The 20,263-nt window shown below is 47.7% G+C and overlaps 1 protein-coding gene across 1 annotated transcript in view; it reads left to right on the plus strand.

Moving 5' to 3' along the window:
- Positions 1 to 440: 440 nt before the first annotated feature.
- Positions 441 to 20,263, plus strand: part of LOC311325588 (cadherin-18-like) — a gene marked incomplete at both ends in the record, with an annotated part of 35,195 nt that continues 15,372 nt past the window's right edge. Inside the window, 6 exons of the mRNA XM_084458309.1 lie at positions 441 to 683; positions 6,113 to 6,407; positions 6,523 to 6,642; positions 14,989 to 15,156; positions 18,746 to 18,933; positions 19,959 to 20,212. Coding sequence (XP_084314435.1) covers positions 441 to 683; positions 6,113 to 6,407; positions 6,523 to 6,642; positions 14,989 to 15,156; positions 18,746 to 18,933; positions 19,959 to 20,212 — 1,268 coding nt within the window. The remainder of the gene's footprint in view (positions 684 to 6,112; positions 6,408 to 6,522; positions 6,643 to 14,988; positions 15,157 to 18,745; positions 18,934 to 19,958; positions 20,213 to 20,263) is intronic.

Genomic DNA, 20,263 nt, shown 5'->3' on the forward strand with positions numbered 1-20,263 from the left:
CTACTAGTCTAGCCTGGAGGTGGATGCGATTTCTATTTTGGGGGAACAGCCCATTGATTCCATTCTGTGAGACCAACCAAGCACAGATAAGTAGCTGAAATGATACCAAATCGTATTTGGATCCATCCTCTGTGAGCTGGATTCCAGGGTGTCGTTTGTAATGTGATTTCTTCTCTTTTCCAGGAGTTCCCAGCATGCATGGCAGCCTGAGGACATGTCGGAATGACGTCTTGAGTCTCTTTGTCCACCATGAAACCCACAGACGTTGTCTCTCTTCTGTAGTGGACGTACTAATCTAAACCATGGACTTTCTCTGAACCTGTTGGACCGGTCTGATCTGTATGTAGTGGGGCGTGCTGCTGAGACAAGGCCACCGGGTGAGCACGTGCATCCCCCTCCCGGGAGGAACGGAGGGGACCTCCGGAACATTCTCCTCGACCATGAGAGTCCCACCCTCAGCTGCTGCCTGCCTCTGTCCTCTGCTGGTCTGCCTGTGTGTGGTTCAGAGTGACTATGGGACTCCCAGGCCCCAGACCAGGCCCGTCAGAACGCCACCCAGGAACCAGACCAAAGCCCCAGACGCAGAGAAGGACATCCACCACCGGCCCAAGAGAGGCTGGATATGGAACCAGTTCTTCGTCTTGGAGGAACACATCGGACCCGAGGCGCAGTACGTGGGAAAGGTAATGTGCGATATTGATTTGAAACCATTGTGTTTTCTAACACAAAACCATAGGACTTTTTTTCTTCTTCTCCATAATTATTTTTCCCGCTTGCAGAGTCGAAATATACATGCTACGAAGTCATTATTATAGTTATTGACGCGAGTCATGGGGGGAGGGGGGGGGCAGCGATTGCAGGGAAACTGCACACAGGCGGTTGAATCCCATAATATTTATTTTTAATCCAACAGATGCATAATGAGCTATTATACCCAGTGTACCAGCATGGAAGCTATCCGACAGGATACAGATCTAGGACTTATTTCTGATGAAGCTCTAACCAATTACAATAGTAGGACGAATAATGAAGAAAAAGCTCATATCGTGTTTGTTCAGTTTTCCCTTGTCAGATAAAATGAAACCAAAGGGATAGAAAAAAACTGCTTGCAAGGCAACACGTATTAAGTCTGTCTGGAGTATCTGAAAATGAAATGTGTTTGAAATAATGTGTTCGATACTTGGTCTGGTAACCAGCCGATAAAACCAATTAAGATTTAGTGATAGTTGTGGCATTAGCTATCACACCCCGAGTTTGCTAGGACTGCAGCCTACCTGCTCCTAACAGTGGCTCGATGAAACGTGTTCGAGGTAGCATTGACTTTCTACAATGGAGAAGGTAGAACTCGGGCTTTTCTTGGATATGTGTGTGTGCGTGTGTGTGTGTGGGGGGGGGGACGGACGTGACAGGCTGTTCAAAGAAGGTGTGCTGAGTGTGCACTTCCACACACACACACACACTAAGCTAACAGAGCTCCCTAGAGGGCCACTGAGTCACTCTCCTCCGAGGCACTCTGGTCTCCTTCCTAAGTCGCCTCGTGCTGTATTGATTACCACAGGGAAGAAAACAGCGTGCCAGCTCCCTGTCATGGCCAACCTCAAGGTGCATTGGTCTCTTGCTCACTAAGGCCATGTCTGCACCATTACACCATGAGGATCCAAACCAATTCCACTGAAAATACCAGTATGGTCGGTATATATTTTTCAGCTGAATGTCCAAGGGAACTGCACACACCGGCACTATTATAGGGAAATGGGGGGTGTAACTCAACAGTTGGGCCAGCTGGTCCGTACGCCTGATGTTCCCCCCTTTATCGACCCCAGACTGGCAACAGCTGCTGGAGACACATAGATAGACTTCAGATGGGCCCCGGGGACCGAAGTTGGAGCCAAGGTGGTTGTTCCCGAAACAGACGCTGTCCTGTATTTCTCACCTCTATAAAGTTCACACCAACATCACTCACTCTCACTCCCCCTCCCCCAAGTCCTCTTGTGGCGAGTGCTAAAACTGCCAGACGATCAGACCTGCCCCAGATAGCAGATTAGGCCTGTATCCCTCACACAGGTCTCTCATGAGTTCGACCCGAGGATGAAGAACATCTGCCTTCAACTCGACATGATCTAAAATGTAACAAAGGAAGTCATCCGACGCACTGGTTCGAAACAGGCCACCTTTTGTATCCCACCGCCTCTACAGAGCGAGCGATAGGTCAGCCTACCCCTTGTGACTGGCCAGACAAAGTCACTGCGGAAGCCTGCACTGTTTCTGCTCGTTAGCGCATTGCAATTGTGTCCGTGTAGCTGCAGGCGCCCGCATGCTGGTTGCTGAGACAGGCCATTCGTCTGTTTTAGATTATAGGGTCAAGCCGATGCCTGGTCCAGCCCCGGTCCAGCCCCAGCAGCTCCAGGGTCAGGGTGATTGAGGCCTTACGGCCGAGTTCCGCTGGGTCCTGCTGCCGCCAGGTTCTTATCTGCCCGATTTTGTTTCCTTCCGCTCGCAAAACCCCTTCAATTAAATTCCACACCTTGTCCTGTTTGTCCTCATCCATCTCCAAATAGCTACGAATCATCCAGCTGCACTTCCTGGATCCTGATATTCCTATGGTGTGGCTAGCCAACTAGTCATACGATGCTGCATAAATGCTCCTGACAATCCTATGGTGTGGCTAGCCAACGAGTGCTACAGTGATACGTTAGATAACAAAACGAACTCAATTCCACGAAAATTCCACAAAACTGTCAACTCTTTGTCAGATGGGCAACTCTAACTCAACTAAGCAGAACGTCAGCCTAACACACGCGATGTAGTCACTATAGCAAGCGTCCTCAGACATTCACGGCTAACACAGCCAGACGTCAAGCAGTTCTAACAACATAAGAGATAGTCGGCGAGCAGAGGCTAACTGACGTTCTAAAAGAGGCCAGCTAGATAGCATCATCATACATTCACAGCTAACACAGCCAGACGTCAAGCAATTCTAGCATAAGAGATATCTAGCCAGCTAACATTTAGCTTTGTTACAAAAGAGGCCATGTCTGTGTCAGTATTGGAGCCTTTCATTGTGCAAAGCTCCTGCCAGCGAGTAAATGCCAGACCAATATTAACTCTAGTTTGGAGTCTGGCTTGGTCTTTTTCTCTTTTTCTTGTCTTGTCTTTTTCTGTGATGTTCCTCTTTAGACTTTTAGCCTCCACCATGACGTGTGTAATACTGTGATTTGAGAATTTGCTGTTATTATAGTAATAGCCAGCGGAAGTTGGTGTGTGACGTACAGTTTTGCTGTAAAACGGGAAATAAGCTACACGAAACTTGTTATTGCAAGAAGCACCATTCTGCCTATTATAAGGCAGTACACCATCAAAAATGAAAATGTTAAGGTTATTTTAAGGTTAAAAAAAACACATTAAATTAAATTGAGCTGTTTTGATTTGTGTTTTATTTATTTTTTTACGTGTTAAAATTTCTCAACGTTGAAAGAACCAAATAGAACTGTTGTTTTTCTTCAGCCCTACCTGGTTCTGAGCCATCTCTGACAAGAGCGCCAGCCAGTGTGCTACAAACCCAGTGCGATTAACCACAGCTTATCAGACCTCAGAGATGCCGACGGTATCACGCCCCTCAACCTCGACTCGGCAACAGCAAATTACCAGTCTTGGCGCAGCGCGGCCAACTCAGAAAAAGAAAAATCACGTCTTGTCAGATAACGGTGGCAGCGGCGTGAAATTGACCTTTGCGTCGGTGTTCCTGCTGTAATTTGCGTTTCACCGAGGGGGCGGGGCTTTGATTTAATCAGGCTGTGGGTTTATAAAGCTGCTTGGCTCTGTTGGTAATCCTGTGAAGAGAGGAGTCTGTGCCGGTCTGGTCCAATCAGGAGACGCTCATCAGGGAGAGGAGAGCTGCCTGGCTGACAGAAGATTGTCTGAGTCACAGACTTCTAAATTGTATTGTTTGGAAATGTAGTATACACACCCACACGAGAACACCCGCAAGCACGCGCGCACACACACACACACACACACACACACACACACACACACAAGAAAGTGTACATACTGTAACACACACACACACACACACCTATCTGGAAATCCTATCACACCCTCTGGTCTATAAGCAGCCCTTTGGTAATACCATTCCAAAGAGAGTAGCATATCCATTTGTTTGTCTTTCGTTCATTTATTTATTTATTTATTTATTTATTTGTTTGTTTGTTCTGGGCTTTTTAGACTGGCGGCCTTTCCAATCCTTTCATCTGTGCGCTGATGCAGAGCCTGTGGCAGCCATCAGTTTGGCAGCAACGCATCATCCATTAGCCCACATGGAGCAGCGTATAAAGACAGCACAGCCAGAGGGGAACAGCTCTCCCCCCTCCCTCTCTCTCTCTCTCTCTCTCTCTGTCTCTCTCTCTCTCCCCCCCCCCTCTCTCATTCTCTCATTCGCTCTCTCTCTCTCTCTCATTCTCTCTCTTCCCTCTCTCTCTCCCCCTCTCTCATTCTCTCATTCGCTCTCTTCCCTCTCTCTCTCATTCTCTCTCTTCCCTCTCTCTCTCATTTTCTATTCCCTCTCTCTCTCCCTCTCTCTCTCCCCCTTCTCTCCCCCTTCTCTCTCCCCCTCTCTCTCTCCATAGAGGGCTGATGTTAGTAACAGGGTGAGATTGTGTCAGCACTGTCAAGCACGGCCTGCTCCTCAGCCCACTCAAAGGGAACCAAGGTTACCAACCCATTCAGCCAGTCCTCTTGAGTGGCAATCAGCCTTGTGCTGTAAGTCCCTGTGTCATACCTGAACACCACAAAGACTTCTGTTAACCGGGCATTTCACAGAAATCGTTTTTAGATGAGAAGTCTCGATGTCTATGAATGCAGTTTGAAATTAAAAGGAGAACTATTTGGTTGCGTCCGTGCCAAGCTAGCGAAGCGCTTATCGGTCTGAAGTGGGCACTCAGCCCAGTCTCTTCATCCAGTGAGCGGAGTCATGTTGACGGTGTCTGCAGCATCGTGTACAAGTGTTACAAACAAGATTGGGCAGTGATCTACGCCCTCCACAGGCAAAGAGGGTGTGTGTGTGTGTGTGTGCGGAGGCTGTTAACTAATTGCCTTCTGCACAGGGAATTTACGTGCCACGAAAAATTACGAGCACAACCAGTGTGTGTGTGTGTGTGTGTGTGTGTGTGTGTTTGTGTGTTGCCAAAACACACACGCCCATCAAAAGAGTACAGAGGTGTACTAATTTGTGATGATGTAACTCAGTGTAGCGTAGCGGCTAATCCTACTAGCTCTGGCTACACCTGTGTCAATTAGTCCTGTAAGTGCACTGCACCCCCGTATTTGGTTTATAGTCCATGCCTATTTCACATTTTCTTCTAAGAGGTGTACCAGGGGAAACACATTAGCCTCAAAATGTCAACCATCGCCGCTCCAGAAAACATGTTTCCTCTCTGCTTCTCTTTTCCACTTTTCCCATTTTATATTCTGTTGTTAGGCGAGAGATTTGTCATGTTTGTATTGTGCATGCAGGTAGGCAACGGCGTCCCACATTTCAAAATGGCAGTTGCTCTATGTATTCAGGGGCTCTTATGGTCTCTCTCACATTCTTCCATCTCCGAGAGCCGCGCAAATTGACTAAGAAGAACCAAACGTCGTCTAAATGTCCTCCCCGCCTCGAACCGCTTACAATTTATCTTCCCCTCCAACCTGTTTCTGACTGCGCAAATAAGTCGCTGGCGCGAAACCGCCACGTCGTATATGATGCACAGCGGCTCACGCTCGCGTTTGAAGAGCGGTATAAATATGCACGGCTAGCGAGTGCACCTCGACACTCGCACAGTTCACCCGCCATTGTTGTTTTGAAAGCAACGGCCGAACGCTGGGGGGTCGTGGGTATTTTTTCCGACGCACGCATTAGACTTGACGCTGTCATGCGGCACGCCACGCCTCTGATTCGAGGGTAGGGTCTCTGTTTAAAAGGAGGTTAATACTCTGAGCACTTGCTGAGTCTGCCTGGAGCATGTCCCACTTCTCCTCATTGTACCATTGTTGTAGTATTTCCAGCCGGAGCTGATGTAGGCTAAATCATTGTTATATCTACCCCCCCTCCCCCCCCCCCCCCCACCCGAAGCTGCACTCCAACTCTGACAAAGGGGACGGCTCGGTCAGGTACCTCCTCTCCGGCGAGGGGGCGGGGACGATCTTCATCATCAACGAGGTGACGGGCGACATCCACGCCGCCCGGAGCCTGGACCGCGAGAGGAAGGGCCAGTACGTGCTCCACGCCCAGGCCGTCGACCGCCACACCAACCGCTCCCTGGAGCCCGAGTCGGAGTTCATCATCAAGGTCCAGGATGTCAACGACAACGCGCCGCGCTTCACCGAGGGCCCGCACGTGGCAAGCGTCCCCGAGATGGCCGACGTGGGTGAGGGACTTTGGTCGAACACGCTTGAATGGTATAGCTTACATGACGCCTGTTCGGTTTCCTGTTCTGGTTTGATGCCCTCATACCCCCCCCAACCCCCCCCCTCCCCGTGCAGGCACCTCGGTTTGTCAGCTGACAGCCACAGACGCAGACGACCCCACCTACGGCAACAGTGCAAAGATAGTGTACAGCATCCTACAGGGACACCCTTACTTCTCTGTGGACTCTAAAACTGGTGAGCTTCTTCTTTCTTTCTTTCTTTCTTTCTTTCTTTCTTTCTTTCTTTCTTTCTTTCTTTCTTTCTTTCTTTCTTTCTTTCTTTCTTGCTTTCTTGCTTGCTTTCTTTCTTGCTTTCTTTCTTTCTTTCTTTTTTTCTTTCTTTCTTTCTTTCTTTCTTTCTTTCTTTCTTTCTTTCTTTCTTTCTTTCTTTCTTTCTTTCTTAGCTTTGAAGCTGTATTGTATGAGTGAAAGAGCCTTGAAAAGGTGAGTGGGAAAAATCCACCTCTTTGAAAATGAATCACTTGTAAGTCCCTTGTGAGGTCAATACCAAGGTTTGTTTTTAAAAGCCAAAGTGTTTTTGAATGTCCCTGAGTGTATGAGTAAGTGTGTGTGTGTGTGTGTGTGTGTGCGTAGGTGTGCGTGTGTAGGTGTGTTTGCGAGAGGTGAGAGAGAGAGAGAGAAGTGCATATGATAGAAGTGGATTATGTGCATGCTGTTTGAATGTCAGTGTCGACGGGGCCAGGGCACTGGGCATCATCTACAATCCTGACATTTAAAAGCTTCCGTCTTGTCAACAAATGAATCCAATGCGTTTGAGTGCTGGAGGCCTTCCAGCACATTCCATCTCACCTGTCGGCTAAGGCTCATTCACGATAGGATACTACCGGACAGAGCTGACACAGCTGAGACAGTGCCAGCTGCAAAGCACTCTGGGTCATGACAGGGACATCTGTTACCTCCTGCTCAGAGCTCTCCCAAGGGATCCGTCGTGAACGGACTACCCTTCTCCCTTCACCTGCACTGATCTGAAAAAGATGGGGATAGGTTCAAGTGAAACGGCGCCTGCTGACAAACACTATCCCTTCTCGTTTTAAAGACGGAGCAGATAGAGTACAGGCGATAGTTCCGCATGATCGTCCGCGTCTTCAGCCGGGCGGGACTCGGGCATTTCCACCCCGACACGGCTTCTTCCTGCAGCAGGCGAGCGCGTTGTTCCAAAACAAGTGCGCCCCGTTACATCGACATCGCCTGCCAGGGGCAACATTACTTCCGAGTCTCCGGTCGCCAATAAAACTAGCTCGGCTCTCGCAGACTCTCATCTGTATTCATGGTCTCACCTGCTCCCTCATCCGCCGGTTACTGTAAGATAGCGAAGCAGAGGAGGGTTTTTCTTTTTTTCCTCGTAGCCTTGCTGCCCCTTATCACGCGCTTTTCTGCGACGATCAATCATTTCGCACCGGGAGGAAAAGGCTGGTTGTAATTGATTGGACTTCTTTGTTTGTGACAAAGTATGATCTGTGGGAAACATGCCTCTGTATTTCTCCATGGACAAGCATTGACGGGAACGAATTGCTGGCGTATGACACCACTCGATAGCAATATCTGTTTAAGTCTATGGATTATCCATCATGGACCGGGGTAATTACAGAAGGGTACAATCAATATCAAGGTCAGATATTGAAGAGGGGGCAGTTCAATAAAATAAACTAACAGTCCAGACTCTACCCCCCCCCCCCCTCACTAAAAGAATGGGATAGGTATAAGCACAAGCGTCAGGTGGTGTCCACCATAATGCTGAGGGCCATCTTTTGGCTTTAAATCCACACAGGGGACTGGACAAGGCTATTTTCTTGATGTGTTTATCGAACCTTAAAGGTGGGGTAGGTAGTTTGACGTCAACAAGGCCTCTTGTGGTGAATGAGAGGCCATTGTAAAGCGCTTTGAGTGCCGCTAAGGTGGAAAAGCGCTATATAAGTGCAGTCCATTTACCATTTACTCTGATTGGTCATCTTTTTCAAAAGAGCCCGCCCCTCCCTCCTGTCAATCATGATGTAGTCCCTCCCTCCAAACATGACTGGTAGGTGTGGCGAGATAGAGACCCTGATTGGTCACTACATTCAGGCGCGGTGCATTCTTTGAATCCAAAATACAGAGGCAGAGGTAAACACGGAGATCCAAGTTTATTCTCAGAGCACTTCTGTTACTCATAGCTGAAAGGATATTATGCCAATTTTATCAAATAAAGCCAAAAGCAAACTACCTATCCACCTTTAATCTAACCGAGAACAGTCTCCAGTCCCGGGGATGCACATTCCTCAGCAGGGTCAGCGACAGACTGAGAGCAGAGATAACACAGGTGCCGGTGTGTGTGTGTGTGTGTGTGTGTGTGTGTGTGTGTGTGTGTGTGTGTGTGTGTGTGTGTGTGTGTGTTGGATGCAGACTTAACTGCTATGACACCTGGTCAGTGCAAGAAACAGTGGGATTACTGTTCAGCGTGTGTGTGGAGGCCATACCAAACAGTGATCTCCCGTATCAAGGTGGCTCTGGGGGCGGCAAGGGCGATACAACAAGATGGCCGACACTAAGACACTCCCCCGCTGACAGTCTCACTGTTAGCTTATTGAGTGCTGAAGAACTGGATGAAAAAGATTCATTCATTTGCACTTAGGCCTACTGTATACTGTAGTTGGTATTTGCATTAAATGGGTATAAATGGGTTCATTTTAAAAAGTGGTCACCTGTAAAACATTTTGATTTATGTTTTACTTAAACAAAAAAAGGAAGAAAGAGGTAAAATAAAGGATAAGGTTGTGATTTTATCACTGGGTGATCTCACACTACCAAATGAAGGAAGTGGCTCATTAGAGATGATCCTCTCTACAAAAATTAGAAAGAAAAGGCTGCAATCCATTTGCTTCTCCATTAGATATCACCGACCACATTGCAGCATATTCCTGCTGCTACATTTTTTCATTTGTACCCAGCTGAATGCTAAGGGTCTGATTAATACTATTGTGCTGTGTGTGTGTGTGTGTGTGTGTGTGCGTGTGCGTGTGTGTGTGTTGACAGCTGAACTTACTGGTCCAGGCAGGTGGCTTCTGGCCTGCAATCTCCAGGTCCAGAACATTCTCTGGGGGCTGAGTGTCTGGCAATGTTACGTTTGTTCTGGCAGAGGCCAGGATATCTTTTAGCCCTATATTATCCCTTCCAACCCCCCCCCCCCCCCACAGTCTCTCTCTCTCTCTCTCTCTCTCTCTCTCTCACACACACACACACACATTCACATATGACCATTAATTAGGGAAGGGGAAGATAAAAGGAGCTCAATTTTTCAATAACAAAAGCAAAGTGACTCTTCCTTGAATTGGAAGGGTACGTTCGTGTTTTGTTTAATCTGCCTGTGCTCGCAGACGCATCGCGTCCTTGACAGGCTGTCCGCTGCGCAGCGTGTTGTCTGTCATGTATCACGTCTATTTTGTGGTGGAGGACAGGACGTCAAGGCGAAGCTCGTTTTCCTCCTCGGGCGTCTGAAGATGTTCTGAGGTTCTCTTCAGATACTCAGGGGGTTCCACACGTGCGGTTCTCTCCAGATACTCAGGGGGTTCTACACGTGCGCTATTGAGAGTAGGGATGAGCCGGTATGGATTTTTGCATTACGGTACGGTACGGTATCTAGTTACACGGTACGGTTTACGGTATTTGGCAAGTAGTAGTACATCGGCTTTTCCTACGTTAAATGCAATTATTGTTAGTCGCTTTGGATAAAAGCGTCTGTTAAATGACTGTAATGTAATGTAATGTAATGTATACGGCATTTCACCTCCCCAAAACACATAAAAAAAACTTTGTTAAAATTAGTCATTTCCGATGCCTTTCCGAGGTGCTTGGCACAAGCGATACCAGCACAGTGCCTGGCAAAAGCGATACCAGCACGGTACCTGGCACAAGAGATACCAGCACGGTACCTGGCACAAGAGATACCAGCACAGTGCCTGGCACAAGAGATACCAGCACGGTACCTGGCACAAGAGATACCAGCACGGTACCTGGCACAAGAGATACCAGCACGGTACCTGGCACAAGAGATACCAGCACGGTACCTGGCACCAGGGTTAGTTCTCCTACAAGGCGTCGACTCCACGTCCCCTAGGGCGGAGCAGGGCAAGTCAAGTTTATCTGTATCGCACATTTCAGCAACAAGGCAAGGCAAAGTGCTTTACATGAGACATTAAAAGCATCAGGACAAAGCGAAAGGTCAAAGGTGACACTTAAAAGTGACACATAAAAGGTCAAATGTGGATCACAGGCAGCCTCTTTCACTGAGACAGCGATGCAGGCAGCCAGTCCCCAAACACAGTAGCGCCGTGTCCACAACACGCTCTTCCGCCATTTCCTAGGCGGCTCGCGAACTCGTGGTGATAAGAGAGCCTAGTGAGACACAGTAGGCAGAGAGACAGGAACAGGAAACAGAGCCTCTCCGCCGGGCGGGACCACTAATTAGGCCCTTGTCAGTTCGCTACAGCGCATGTATTTTTAATATGCGGCGTTTATTTATCAAAGGGAACCCACTGACCGAGGTCTCATTTGCGATGGTTCCCCCGGTTACAAAGCATTCGCACAGTATTTCAAGACCATAAAACAACAGAAAAACATCGTACACCAATACATTCGACACATTCAAACTGATGAACATGGTAGAGACCTCCACTTTAAATTCACCTCATCACGCTTTTGAATTTGCCCTGCATGGAGCATAGTGTCTTCAGCACCCGTAGGGAATAAACACTAATTTAAAAGCTTAAAAAGTTTAATGATGGTTTCTTTCTTGTTCTTGAAGTCTTCAAAGTGAATGTTCAGGCTATTCAGTTTTTCAGAAGGACTTTTGAGGCGAAGTTATTGACATGAATGATTAAACTAGACTATGTGACAAGAATGAAAGGGCCCCCTGAGCTCTTGGGCCCATGGGGCTGGCGGGTCTGTCCACTAATATGTCCTTGAGGAGGAACCACATTCTCAAAACCAGCTCAGAGAGGCTCAGAAGGACTTTCGTCCCTCAGGCCATCAGGATCTTGAATGAAGACAGCATCTGTTGAACTCAGCACAACTGCACTTTATATTTATACTTGGTAGAATATCTACATGCTGCACTGGGAATATACTTGTACATATCAATATGCTCTCTCTCTCTCTCTCTCTCTCTCTCTGTCTCTCTCTCTATCCATCCATCCATCCATCCATCCATCCATCCATCCATCCATCTATCCATCCATCCATCCCAATGCACAACCTCACCTACGCCCCCAGCCTCCCATCCCCTCCTAGTATGTACTAGTATATACAGTAGTATTTTTCCCTTTATATGTTTTTTTTTATTATTTTTTTACCTCTCTTGCTTGGTGGGTCCACAATCTAGGAGTTAACGGGAGAACATTTCTCTGTACTATGTGTATCGCATATTAATCACATGTGTATGCTGTGATTAATTTGATTATATGACTACTGTAACTGTGTGTTGGTGGTTCATGTACCCAGTCGACGGTTCACTTGTGTATTGATGAACAGTGATGCGACCGTAAAGCTTGTGAAGTTTTGAAGTATTGAGAAAGTGGTATACTTGAGACCAGAGGAAAAGGAATGGGCCACAATGCTCTCTTCCAGGGCTGTGTGCAACTGTGCTTGAACGGTGGCAGTGAAAGGAATTGAGTTGATGCATAGTCCCTCTCCAGTGGATATCGTTAAAGCCCAATATACAATCTTCTCCATAAATAGTCTTTAAATGGCTGTCCTCTCTTAAGACTGTACAATCTCTCTCTCTCTCTCTCTCTCTCTCTCTCTCTCTCTCTCTTCTCTCTCAATTCTCCCCATTGTTATATCCCCTCGATCTGTCTTCTCTCCTTTGTCTCCCTTCTCGTCCCTTCCCCGTCTCGCCCTCTTCAATCTCGGCAGCAGGCCGATCACGATGCTCAGCTCACAGTTTGACACGCGTCACCGTTCATATCAGCATCCGGTGAGAGCGACCTCCTGAACCCCCCCTCTGTGGAGAAACCGCAGCCCCCCCCCCCCCCCCCGCTGAAGGTACTCCTCCGCCTGACCGCAGCCTGTCATGTGGAAGATGGGGACACGTCCGCGGTGGCCAGTATCCGTCTCTCCGACGCTGTCACCGAGTCTAGGCCGACACCTTGGGACCGAGGCCCCCCCAGATAGCAAGCGGATCTGGGCCATATACAGGCCAGATCTGGCCCTTGTGGCTTAGTTCCGGCCCATATATGGCCCAGAATCATTACACATCCGCATGCTATCTGGGCCCGCCCTCCTGATCTGTGAAGCTGCGTCCCCCAGCGCATGTTCAGCATTGCTCTACATGTGGCACCTCGAAGGACCAGCGCCTCTTCAGGAAATATAGCCGACTCTGTCCCGACTCTGTGTGGCTTCCGTGTTTCCTGCCCATTCCAGACGGGTGTCCATGTGCGCTCCTGAGTACTTGTATGTCTGGACCATGTCCACATCAGCCCCCCTGGATGGAGCCAGGAGCCTCGGCTCCTTCTGAAGTCCACCACCGTCTCCCTGGGCTTCGCGACGTTAAGCTGCTTCCGCTTGCACCTCTCAGCCAAGTCCTCCAGCAGGCCTCTGTGTTCTGTATCCCCCACACACACACACACACACACACACACACACACACACACACACACACACACACACACACACACACATCCAATGGCAGAGTCGTCCGAGAATTTCTGCACATGGCATGTCTTTGAGTTCTACCCAGGCTTTTTCCTGCATAGTGTAATTTTTGGCGCCCCCCACAGAGATCTTAGCCAGAGCCAGAGGAAAATAACAGTGCCAAAATGCTAAAAATTGAGAACAAAAATAGCAATTAAAATCCTCTCCAAATGCGTTTGATAACTTCTCTCAAGTGCAGTCTATCCCTCTTTCTTGCATTGTCCATGGTATGGACCACTAGTAATCAAGATCATTAATAGACAGGTTATAAGTATCCTAAACATTTTGTCTTCATATCCATTTTGTGTCATGTCGGGAGATTTCCTGCGATTGTGAAAGAGGAACTCAGTCAGAACCACAGCGAAGAATATCGGCCTATAATACTCGCCATAAAACAGACGTTTCCCCCCCAAAATTGTGTGCGCATCACCCCCCAATGGCCCATTCTGAGCCAGGAAAAACCCAGTGTACCTGAAGTCAGTTATGAGGGTGATTAGGAATAGAGGCAGGACAGTCCGGTGTGTGGCCCCAGAGTTGCTGACCACTCGTTCTGGCACACGTACCTCACAGATTGTGGTCTGCCAGTTGTAGTGGAAATAAATCTGATGGAAAGTAAAGGATTTGCCAAGGTTCGCTTCACCCTTCTGTACTTAAGAACCTTTTGCACACCGTGCATATGGTATATTATGGTATATATGGTATATTATGGTATATATGGTATATTATGGTATATTATGGTATATATGGATCAAATCTATCTATCTATCTTTCTATCTATCTGTCGGTCTATCTATCTATCTATCTATCTATCTATCTATCTGTCGGTCTATCTATCTATCTGTCGGTCTATCCATCTATCTGTCGGTCTATCTATCTATCTATCTATCTATCTATCTATCTGTCGGTCTATCTATCTATCTGTCGGTCTATCTATCTATCTGTCGGTCTATCGATCTAAACTAAACGTGCTGATCTTGTGATCACAGCGCGCTGATCTGGGATTACTTTTGAATAAGAGTTGTGGACGGCTAGCTGGCTTAGACCTGATCCTAGATCAGTCCTCCTACTCTGGGATGCGGTGTGAATACAGGAGCTGTGTTGACGCTGTGACTGCTGCACCTCAGCGTTCAGGGGTCTTCCCAGCTGTCTCCCCTCTCTGTGACTGTACTGTATAAGTTAACCTTTATAATCCCAGTGGGCGATGACGGACTGACATGGCCACAACACGCCCGCACACACTCACACACACACACACACACGCACACACACACACACAGAATCAACAGTGTGTGTTATAAAAGCCTCCGTTCTGCCAATTATGTGGTCCAGCTAAGGACAGCCTTGCATTCCGAGCCTGCAGCTTGTCTGATCCAGCCCATGACACACACACACACACACACACACACACACACACACACACACACACACACACACACACACACAGGGGCCTCCATTCCAGGTGCCGGCTGCCCGGTCAATCTGCCTGCCCCCTGTGTGCCCCGCCCCCCGTGCAACAGAGCGAGGCAGATGGCCCTCTGCTTTGTGAAGCTCTGAAGCGAGTAACACAGCATCGCAGAGCCTGGGGGGCTCTACAGGGGCTGGAGGTGTGGAGGAGAGACATTATGGGGGGGGGGGGGGGGGGGGGTCGGAGCGGGGGGCAGGGGGTTAGTGGAGGAGGGGAGGAGATCAGCTATGTCCGCATCGTGACGGAAGGTCATGCAGGTCAGCTACAGTTTCGTTGACGCATGCATCATTCTCTGTGGAACTGTATGTTTGATGAGTGCCTATGTGAATGTATATATGTGTACAGTACCACTGCTTTACCCCCTCCCCTCTCTCTTCCTCCACCCCCCCCCAGGGGTGATCAGGACGGCGCTGCCCAACATGGATCGCGAGGGCCGGGAGCGCTACCTCCTGGTGGTCCAGGCCAAGGACATGGCCGGTTCGGTGGGCGGCCTGTCAGGAACCACCACTGTCAACGTCACGCTGACTGACGTCAACGACAACCCGCCCAGATTCCCGCAGAGTAAGTACAAGCAGACCCGGCGTCCGTTACAAGCACCCTGACCCGCCAGGCCGGCAATCGGCCGTCCGCGAGCGTGGTGAGTGTCGGCGGCACCGAGTCGGTGCGGTACGTCGGAGATTTTTCGGGACGAGTCGGGACATCTGAGCATGTCTGGTTGGCATCGGAGTGAGTTGTCACGTCGGGGAAAAGAGAGATCACTGATTGGCTCACAGAAGTCACAGAAGTGACGAAAGCAAACAAACTGAGGCCAGTGATTATTAAACATGGCTGCCATTACGGTGACAAAAAAGTCATGGGACAAAAAGCCCAATATCTCAAATTTTCATTCACAAATTGTAAAATCTTTGGAACAACTTAGTTTAATGTAGATGCATTGGATTGTTATGACACGCATTTCAGAAAAATAGCTATCCAACTGCATTTCAGTAGCTTGTATGCTACGGCGCAAGGTTGAATCTAATCTAATCCAGAACACCGTGACTAGTGAAGTAGGCTACAGGTGAAGCCATGTCCCGTGTATGAAGTCTGGAAAAACCCAGCGGCGAATGTATCTGCAGTTCCCTGCTCATCTGATAAGCTATCAGTGCTTTCTGTTCAGAATCAATGTGACTAGTTTAGAGGAAAATGAGAAGTTAACACCTCGGTGTGTTTTCAGACACAGGAGAACCTTGAATAACAATCCAATTCCCTTTGCAATATAGAGATAATGCAAACACCTTCAGTTACAATCAGAGGTGTCGTGGGAAATACAGAAGGGGGTAAATTCTGCCGACTGCAGCGTTTACCCACCTTGTTTTCTCTCATTGATTAACACAATTGATCAGAAAATAGGTGAGAAAACTCTCTGCCTCATTTTAAAGAGGTTACACACCTAAACATTTTACTTGGGTTTACCCTCCGCTTCACCCCTGGTCACAATAAACGCAAGGGAGGAAGACAAAGACGTTATTCAAAATCTAAAAGTTTTATCTATTAAAATGTTGGTGGAAGGAGGAGAGAAGTCAATGGGTTATCGACTGAGGGAAATAAGTTAACGGGGGAAAGACAAGTCGGTCAATTACTTTTGTTTTGTTACAGTTGATGATTTGACAAGTAGATAGAGGTATACAAATGGGAGTTGGCCAAACACAGCAGATAAATATACAAACCAGATTCCAGAATACACCTGTCCAAATACTAACACTGTACTGTATATTCTATACGACTGGGCTAACCCCCCCCCCCCCTGCCGGAATGGCGACAGCACCGATAACTAAGACATAGGGGGACCAGTTTGTTTTTCGGAAAAACATTAAAATAGGAGAGCAAGCTAAACTTCTGTTTAGTCATCGTTCATAAACACATGAGCTGGTGTTTATGAACGATGCAATGCAAGTAGCGCACAAACAAGGGAACAAACAACCACAAACAAAATCAAAACACTATACTAAAATATGACATTTCCTATATTTTGTCCCACTGAAAAGGCACCACACCGATATCAGAGACACAGTCACGGTGTAGTTCCTCCCTCTGCAGCTTTGCTCTAGGGCTGGCAAAAGCGCCAGGAAATTGAGTTTGAATATATTTGAATTAATTTAGTAGAGTTCGAAAGATATTCAAATTTATAGGTATTTTTTCTAAAGATGTTTCAGGAATATAATAGCCTAATAAAATAACCCTTGACTGTAATATTGTACTGTGAACACTGTTACCCCTCGCTGAGTCTTTCGTCTTTCGATAAGGTGCTGGGTCTGGATTATTGGATTATTGCCCATAAATAAATTACGTGAACTTTTTTGACAGCACGGGAAATGAACGTTTCGTGCATGGACACGATTCGCTGCATAATCTTTGATAAATAATATTATTTATTAATATTACAATATTCAAACTCTAAAATGTAGGTTCAAACTTCTTTTTAAAAAAGATATTAGATGTTTTTTCTAACTTGGAACATTGGTTGTGAGTGGCAGGGATGCCTGCCGCAGGTCAGGGTCTTGTCTCCATCTTCTTGGGACACTTCCTGGTGGGGGCGGATGCTGATGTGTTTCCCATCCAGAGCACCTGGGCAGTTAGGCAAGTTCCACTGAGCCTGGAATCCACCTGCTACTTGCTGCCACTCTTCCACTGTGTCCGGGCTCTGGGAACTGACAATACAATGGGTCATGTTATTTATTTGGACCCTGAGTCAAGGTGAAATGATTGACTTGTATAACCCATGAAATGTACATTCTTAAAAAGGATGTGTTGTTTTTTACACAGTAATTTGTCTATATAAGGACTACACATTCTGTGTTATACAGTATTTGACACACCGTGTTAGCAAATCCAACATAACTAACACACAACTAAAATGCTGAACACAGTAGTTGTGTTAGCTGTGTAAAAGTAACACAACTATTGTGTTAAGAGTTTTATTTCTACACAGAGATTATGTCAAAATATAACAGAAAATGTGTAGTCCTTATACTGTATGGACACATTAGTGTGTAAAAAGCACATCATTTTCCATCCACATGTATCCTATGCAACCTGGTCTGATTGCACCCAGTTGTCTGCCATTGTCATCCACAATATGTCAGGAAGTGCTATTTTAGCATAGAGAGGGTGTCAGCATCTGGTTTTAGCATAGAGATGGCCTGTCAGCATCTGGTTTCAGCATAGAGAGGGCCCATCACCATAGCCTGCATTGTGAAGGAATGGCGATATGCCTACACACTGCACTATAATACGCATCAACATATCTAAAAAGCAAAACAGATATATCACACATACCTTCATGTATTTCTCTTTTAAAACCTGGTAGATTTCTGGACAGATTTCAGGAACCAGTTTCCGAATTGTTGACACTCCCACTTTGAACTTGTAAGGCTCTTGAAACGTTCCCCTGTAGATATTGGCAAGCACATAGCACACACATTTAAGCACTTTATTCAGAATCATTGCACTTATCAAACCATAAAAAAATGCTGTGATGTTAATATAACTAAAGCTTTAGCTTACCTGTTGCCAAGAAGGGCAGTAATTATCAGAGAAGTGTAGTTTGGGTTTTTGCGTCTGGATGAGTGGACTGACACGTTTCTTCAACTCGTGCCGCTGATCAGGAAAGAGCCGAGCAATTTTTTTTTAAATCGGATATTTAATTTATCTCTAGCTCTTGACACAAGTCTGGGAAAGTTCCTTGACTATCGTGTAGTATCTTTTGCCTTATAATGGTGATAACACGAGCCCTGTTATAATGGTGATAACACGAGCCCTGTTATAATGGTGATAACATCAGCCCTGTTATAATGGTGATAACACCACCCTCTTATAATGGTGATAACATCAGCCCTGTTATAATGGTGATAACACCAGCCCTGTTATAATGGTGATAACACCAGCCCTGTTATAATAGTGATAACACCAGCCCTGTTATAATAGTGATAACACCAGCCCTGTTATAATAGTGATAACACCAGCCCTGTTATAATAGTGATAACACCAGCCCTGTTATAATAGTGATAACACCAGCCCTGTTATAATAGTGATAACACCACCCTGTTATAATGGTGATAACGTCGGCCATGTTGAGACGGTGGTAACGCCAGTCGTGACCCCCTCTCAGGGAACTACCAGCTGTACGTGCCGGAGTCCGCCCCCGTGGGGAAGGCGGTGGGCCGGATCAAGGCCAACGACGAGGACCTGGGCGTGAACGCCGACATGGACTACAGCATCACGAACCCCGACAGCGCCGCCCTGTTCTCCATCACCGCCGACAGCGAGCGCAGGGAAGGAATCATCTCGCTCAAACAGGTGGGCAGCTGTGGCGGGGGGCGGAGCCTGTACGTCCATACACACACGTGCACGAACCAGGAGGAGGTCGGCAGAATGGCGTAGTGACATCCAGGTCATACCTACCACCTACCTGCCACCTACCTGCCTACCACCTACCTACCTATCTACCTGTCTACCTACCTACCTACCTACCTACCTACCTACCTATCTACCTGTCTACCTATCTACCTGTCTACCTACCTACCTACCACCTACCTACCTACCTACCTACCCACCTACCTACCTACCTACCTACCTACCTACTATCTACCTACCTACCTACCTACCTACCTACCTATCTACCTGTCTACCTACCTACCTACCCACCTACCTACCTACCTACCTACCTACTATCTACCTACCTACCTACCTACCTACCTACCTACCTATCTACCTGTCTACCTACCTACCTACCCACCTACCTACCTACCTACCTACCTACCTACTATCTACCTACCTACCTACCTACCTACCTATCTACCTGTCTACCTACCTACCTACCTACCTACCTACCTACCTACCTATCTACCTGTCTACCTACCTACCTACCACCTACCTACCTACCTATCTACCTGTCTACCTACCTACCTACCACCTACCTACCCTACCACCTACCTACCTACCTACCTACCACCTACCTACCTACCTACCTATATACCTGTCTACCTATCTACCTACCTACCTACCTACCCTACCACCTACCTACCTACCTACCTACCACGTACCTACCTACCTACCTACCTACCTACCTACCTACCTACCTACCTACCTACCTACCTATCTACCTGTCTACCTACCTACCTACCTACCTACCTACTATCTATCTATCTATCCATCCATCCATCCATCCATCCATCCATCCATCCATCCATCCATCCATCCATCCATCCATCCATCCATCCATCCATCCATCCATCCATCCATCCATCCATCCATCCCTCCCTCCCTCCCTCCCTCCCTGTGATTGGTCACTGGGACTGACTGCGGGTGTGTTGGGTCCGCAGCCTCTGAACTACGAGAAGAGGAAAACCCACACGCTGCACATCGAGGGGGTGAACACACACCTGGACCCCCGCTTCTCCCACCTGGGCCCCTTCAGGGACGCGGCGTCGCTGCGGGTGGTGGTGGGGGACGTGGACGAGCCGCCCGTCTTCTCCATGGACTACTACATCCTGGACGTGTACGAGAACTCGCCCGCCGGGACCCAGGTGGGCACGGTGACCGCCCAGGACCCCGACAGCACCAAGAGCGCCATGAGGTAAAGAGAGAGAGAGAGAGAGAGAGAGAGAGAGAGAGATTGGGGGAGAGA

This window comes from Borostomias antarcticus, assembly GCF_949987555.1.
Source record: "Borostomias antarcticus genome assembly, chromosome: 24".
NCBI classification, from domain to species: Eukaryota; Metazoa; Chordata; class Actinopteri; order Stomiiformes; family Stomiidae; genus Borostomias; species Borostomias antarcticus.